Source organism: Oryzias melastigma, linkage group LG21 (genome assembly GCF_002922805.2).
Source record: "Oryzias melastigma strain HK-1 linkage group LG21, ASM292280v2, whole genome shotgun sequence".
NCBI lineage: Eukaryota > Metazoa > Chordata > Actinopteri > Beloniformes > Adrianichthyidae > Oryzias > Oryzias melastigma.
This window is the reverse complement of record NC_050532.1, coordinates 17,125,389-17,130,769: the sequence shown is the minus strand read 5'-3', so window position 1 is coordinate 17,130,769 and position 5,381 is coordinate 17,125,389. Positions and strand designations below refer to the sequence as shown.

At 39.0% G+C, this 5,381-nt stretch overlaps 1 protein-coding gene across 3 annotated transcripts in view; it reads right to left on the bottom strand.

Moving 5' to 3' along the window:
• The window catches only part of fmnl2a (formin-like 2a), a 47,547-nt gene that overhangs the window by 24,511 nt on the left and 17,655 nt on the right, over window positions 1-5,381 (bottom strand). For all 3 annotated transcript variants that reach the window (XM_036209584.1, XM_036209586.1, XM_036209585.1), the window contains exon 4: window positions 1,378-1,454. In XM_036209584.1, coding sequence (XP_036065477.1) covers window positions 1,378-1,454 — 77 coding nt within the window. The remainder of the gene's footprint in view (window positions 1-1,377; window positions 1,455-5,381) is intronic.

Genomic DNA, 5,381 nt, shown 5'->3' with positions numbered 1-5,381 from the left:
ATTCTGGTCCTAACAGTCAAAATTCCAAAGACTTTTAATGAGACATAAACAGCTATTACTGAGTCATTCCATTTGTTAGAACAACTTTCTTGTTCTGCTAGCTTTTTTTTGAACATATTAATTCTAATTTTATTTTTCGATGATATTTTTTTTCTTTAGTGTAAATTATTATGGCCAAGCAGATGCCTCAATAAAGTGTGTGATTTCACATTGTTTGTTTGAAAATTTTGACAAATTTCATGTTTCAAGAGGTAGGAGTGTGAACTTCCAACCGGCTCACTCCTGATTAGCCAGAGTTGCCATAATAACAATAACTCAGACCGGTTTGGACCAATCAATGCTAACAGATGTCTTCTGGCTAAATATTGACCTTTCATTTGAGCAGATTTTATTCCAACAGTTTCCATTTTGGCTGATGTTATTCGCAAGTATTTTAAGTGCAATCGAGCACAAAAACTGATGGAAATTCATTCTAGCCACGTATTATACGTGCCACAAAGATGCACATTTCTGCATGTCTGCATGCATTTTAACTGCTTCCAAGGCTTTTAGGGGGATAAATAAAAACAGAAATAGTTTGGCATAGAGAATATTTATGTACAGCTATTTAGCCATGTATTTTCAGCTTTCAAAATAAGAGAGCCCAAGAAAAAAGTACATCACTGGCTGTACATATTTAGAAATTTACATGCAAATGATCACTTTCATATTTTTGGCGACAGTTTCCTATTAATTTTGTTGGAGACGGAAACCATTTTCAATGGTGGATGTCACACTTACTCACTCCAGTTCTCATATACAGTCAAAAGTAATAAACTTTACTGTAACTGTAACTTTACATTTGATTTTCTTCTATTTTTCCCTACATTTAAGAAATACAGATCCCAGAATGCAACAGGCTTTATCACCAACGTCGATCTATGTCCTTGGAGACAGATGTCAATAGAGCAAAACACTGACTTGTGTGTCTGTCAGAGAGATATTGATCTCCCCTAAAAGTCTTACCCTAAATCAGTATCAGCCACCACAGGTTAAGGCTTGTTGCACTGGAATACCTGACACTGCAGGTAAATGATCCATCGCTTCATCTATTGTGAAATCTGATTCTTTTAGCACTACAGTCATGTTTTTCTGCATAAACACTAAAGTAAAACTACAGCTAGAAAAACGGGTTATTCCTTCCAACCACTCGTGATCTTTTTCCTGATCTCGGTGTAATTTTAGGACCAAGTGCTTACAGGAACCAAGGGGGGGGGGGTGTTTAACGTCTGCATCTACAAGTCTAAGAAATTCCACTTCCTTTTTTTCCTTTAAAAATCTAACATTCTGAGCATGAGTCGCAGAAAGAGTGTGTCACAAAATCCTGCTGTGACTCACCCTATATGGTTGGTCCGTAAGGAAATTTCCAGTTCTCTCAGGACTTGCGTGGACTCCTGCACCCTCCGTCTGAATTTCTAAGAGACAAAAAAACATTTTGATCATGAAGTATTAACGCTTGTTGGCACAGAGATGGAATAAATGTTGGTTTTAAATCTCTTTTTTTAGACAAAGAAGTCAAACAAACAGATTCTCAGGCAACCGCAGTGACATTTAGATGTTCAGGGGAGTGGATAGTGATTAAAAACTACAGGGAGGGAGCACTTTAGGAGTTTACAGAAAAACAAGCGTGAACTAAAGATGAGCTGACTCAAAGGAAACTCAAAATGCTTTTCCTAAGGCTATTAAATAATGAAGCTTAAGATTTTATTTAAGTCCAATCTTGTTGTTGAGCAGCCACACCTCACACACCTTTGCTTTAAACAGCTGCAAGCCTCGAGAAAGCAGAGCTGGCTGGTGTTTTCACAAGCTCAGCCTAACACGGATTCTCGACCGTGTTGCTCAGGGATACACCGACAAGACAGATGAGCGAGCTGCCGAACGACTGGTTAGGACAAAAAAAAAGGAAAGGAAAAAGGGAGCTGGCCCCTCTCTGCTTTTATCTTGACGGGGAGTTATCTGCCTTACCTAAAAAAAAAAAAAAAAAAGAAAGCGGAAGGCTCTTCATGCTGTTACACAAGAGCAGGAACAAAACAAGCCAGTGAAAGACCAGTGGGGACCAACGGGCTCAGAGGGTGATGGGAATGGGGGAAATCCCTGATGAGAGGGAGTGGATCTCTTACACCAGAGGAGGAACAAAGAAGGGAAGAAAACTACATCAGCATCAGGCGTTCAAGTCATTGAAGTGTCTCTGTAGAAAAAAAAAAAAATCTAAATGTGAGGGAAAACTGTTCAATTTTCCTCCAACAAAACCAAATTTGAAAGTTGCTAGAAGAAGGATGCAGGAATTGAATATTCACCGTCGGTAACAAAGATATGTTTCGCACACACCAGAGATAAGAAATCACTTTCTAAAAGGTTGTTGCATCAAAGAGAAAACAAAACTAGCTGAATTTTAAACTTCCTCAAAGAAGACAGTGGTTCCCATAGCTGACTCTCTCAAGTGTACGTCTAGGCCTGGGCGGCTAGAGCATGAGGAGATGAGAACCAGAGTGTTTTTATTAGGGAGGAGTCACTCGTGTGGAGAAGCACAGCATATTTCGGGGTACTGCGCAGACTCTCGCAGCACCCTCCGAACACCCCACACTCCACACTTTTAAGTGCTACCAGCTGCACCGCTGAGAAGACGGAGAGAGAAGAAGGAGGAGAATGAGGTGGGAGCGGTGAAAGGGAGAAGACAGCACAGAGAATGTAAAGGACGGGAGGAAATCACCCAAAAAAAAAAAAAATTTTTTTTGGGGAAGTGTGAGCTCAGGAGGGGTCATCCTGGAAACAAATCAGCAGCTGATGCATTCTGGGGACTAGTTGGACTGTAGCTCTCCGTCCGGTTGCCCATTGGCTGGGAGCCGGTCGCAGGAATGCACCGGAGCCTGCCTATGGAAAGCAGAGGCAATGACCTCCACAGCTCTCACAGTGGCACAAAGTGGCAATTGTTTGAGTCTGAAGAAAAGGGGGATGTATCAGGAATGCAGAAAGGAGCCCATAACTCTCTCTCCTTTCCAGTGCTTCTGTTTTGTCCCCCTATCAATCTGTCCCTCTCTCCATTATTCAATATCCCCTGCATGTCTATTTGCTTTCCTTACTCAAATTTTAATGTTTTTCTCACTGTCTGTCAATAATTCCACCCGGTTTACAGAAGATTCTCTCCAGGTTAATCACAAAAGAAAAAAGACATGCCAACAACTAAGTCAATCATCTTTTGGTCCATTGTAAAAGAGTTTCCAGTGGTCTTTTAAGTATGATTATGCAGTTTTTAGGCACAATAGGACATAGTTTCTGCAGACATAATTAGCAATTTGCGTCCAAGATGGGTGAGGGACCACTGGGGTGGAGTAAGCATTGACTGTATATGGAGAACTGGACTGAGCAAGTAAGACATCACCCATAGAAAATTATTCACTTTTGATTCCAACCAACCAAATGAAGTCTATTTATGGAGCTAAACTGGGGCCGATATTATTTGAAATACAAAAAAATGGAAAAAAAATATTGGTGTTTGGCCCAAAAAATGTAAATGTCAGAAACTTTTTCCTATTGTAAAATAAACTTAATTGTTTTCAGCTTAAAATTTTAAAATTTTTAGGCTTAAAAACTTAAAATTTTCATTTCAAAAATTTACTTTCAACTTTGTTTTTCATTTTAGAATCTGAAAATTTCAGTTTCAAAACTTTTGGCCCCGTCGTGGCACATTAGGGCGGGGCTAACACAAAGGACCAGTCAAAATGGATGAGGGTGGTACCGTCGGTCCCGGTGCATTCACGGACTCTGAGAACTTGGACAATTACAGCCAGAAAATGGCTGTATTGTCTGTTCTATTATAGTTTGAAGTCCAAGACGAGTGTAAAAAGCAGAGTTTTTTTGTGTACAAACTGCGCGTCCAAAATTGAGTTCTAGCCCGTTTAAAACACCAACTTATTGTGTTTCATACAGGCATCGAAAACGTCTTTATGCTTTTGAAATTATCAGATTCGAAAACAAAAAACAAAAAAAAAAGAGTTGAAAGTGAAAAAAAGATTTAAAACTGAAAAAAAAGGTTTAAAATTGAGTTTCGAAACCTAAAAAACAGAACATTTGAAGCTGAAAATAATAAAGTTTATTTTAGAACAGCAAAAAGTTAAGAAACAATTTTTGGCCAAACACTAATATTTTTTTCAATTTGTTTTATTTGGGTTTCAAATAATATTGGCACCAATTCAGCTCCATATCTATACAGTCACTATTATTTCACAATAACTTGTGCCACAGCAAAAAATAGCATAAAAGTAAAATTAGCAAAAACATGCTAAAAAGATGTATGTGTCCAGTTCCCATATACAGTCAATAGGAGTAACCCAGCACTAATTTCCCATCATCTTTTTGTTTACACTCTCTCCCGCTAGCTTACAGCCCCTCAAAACCACAAGCTAGCATTAGTCGTGCAGAAAAAAATGGTGAGCAATATCAAAGCTATCCAGCTGTAGTTTCAAGCCAGATGCCAGACCAGGAAATTAAAGGACCAATTTGTTTGCAAGTGGATGCATCAGAATGCAGTAGGAAACTACAAGTCTTTTCAAAATGCATTTTTTATCGTCTGCTCCTGATTCACCACAATTTGAATAAAGAAATACTCAGAAAAGCTATTGCAATCTTAATTTTCTTTATGTGTCCTCAGTTGTAAGAAGAGTGCTAGAAGGTTAAAAAGACCAGAAAGATAATTTTCATGAGTGTTCTGGAAACAGTTGTCCTTCAAGATGGGAAGTGGGGGCGGGGTTACTCCATGCCAACAGTCCCGCCCACATTTCAGAGACAAAACTCAAATCAACTCCTAGTGCTGTGCAGACACTGTCCAATAAAACAACTGTTTTTTTTTTAATTTTATTTTGTCTAAAAATGCATAATCATAATTACAAGACCACTGAGAACGTTTTTACAATAGATCAAAAGATGATTGGAGTGTTGGACATTCACTAATCTCAAGGGAGACCGAGCCTGTTTCCCTCCTTCAGCTTTGAGGGTGGTATCAATATTCCCCATCTAGATTTCAGTAAAAACAGAGCTGCTTCTGGTCTTTGTTGCAATGAACAAGTCCACTCGTGCAGACACTAGCGCCATTTATTATCTTCATTCTTCTGTCTGTTTGTTGACCTGAGTCATCACTTGCTTCCTGTCGTCCTTTTCACATCTCTTACACGTGTAATCCGTCAGGAATTGGATTATGTGTCGGCATCACTGAGGTAAGCAGTTCACCACACTGGACAGGTGACTTTGCTTGTTCACTAAGCCATTTATCACATTTGTGGGGATAAAGGTCATGTTAGGAATATAAACTTAATTCATTCCTAATGTGAATTTTCCAACATGTTCCA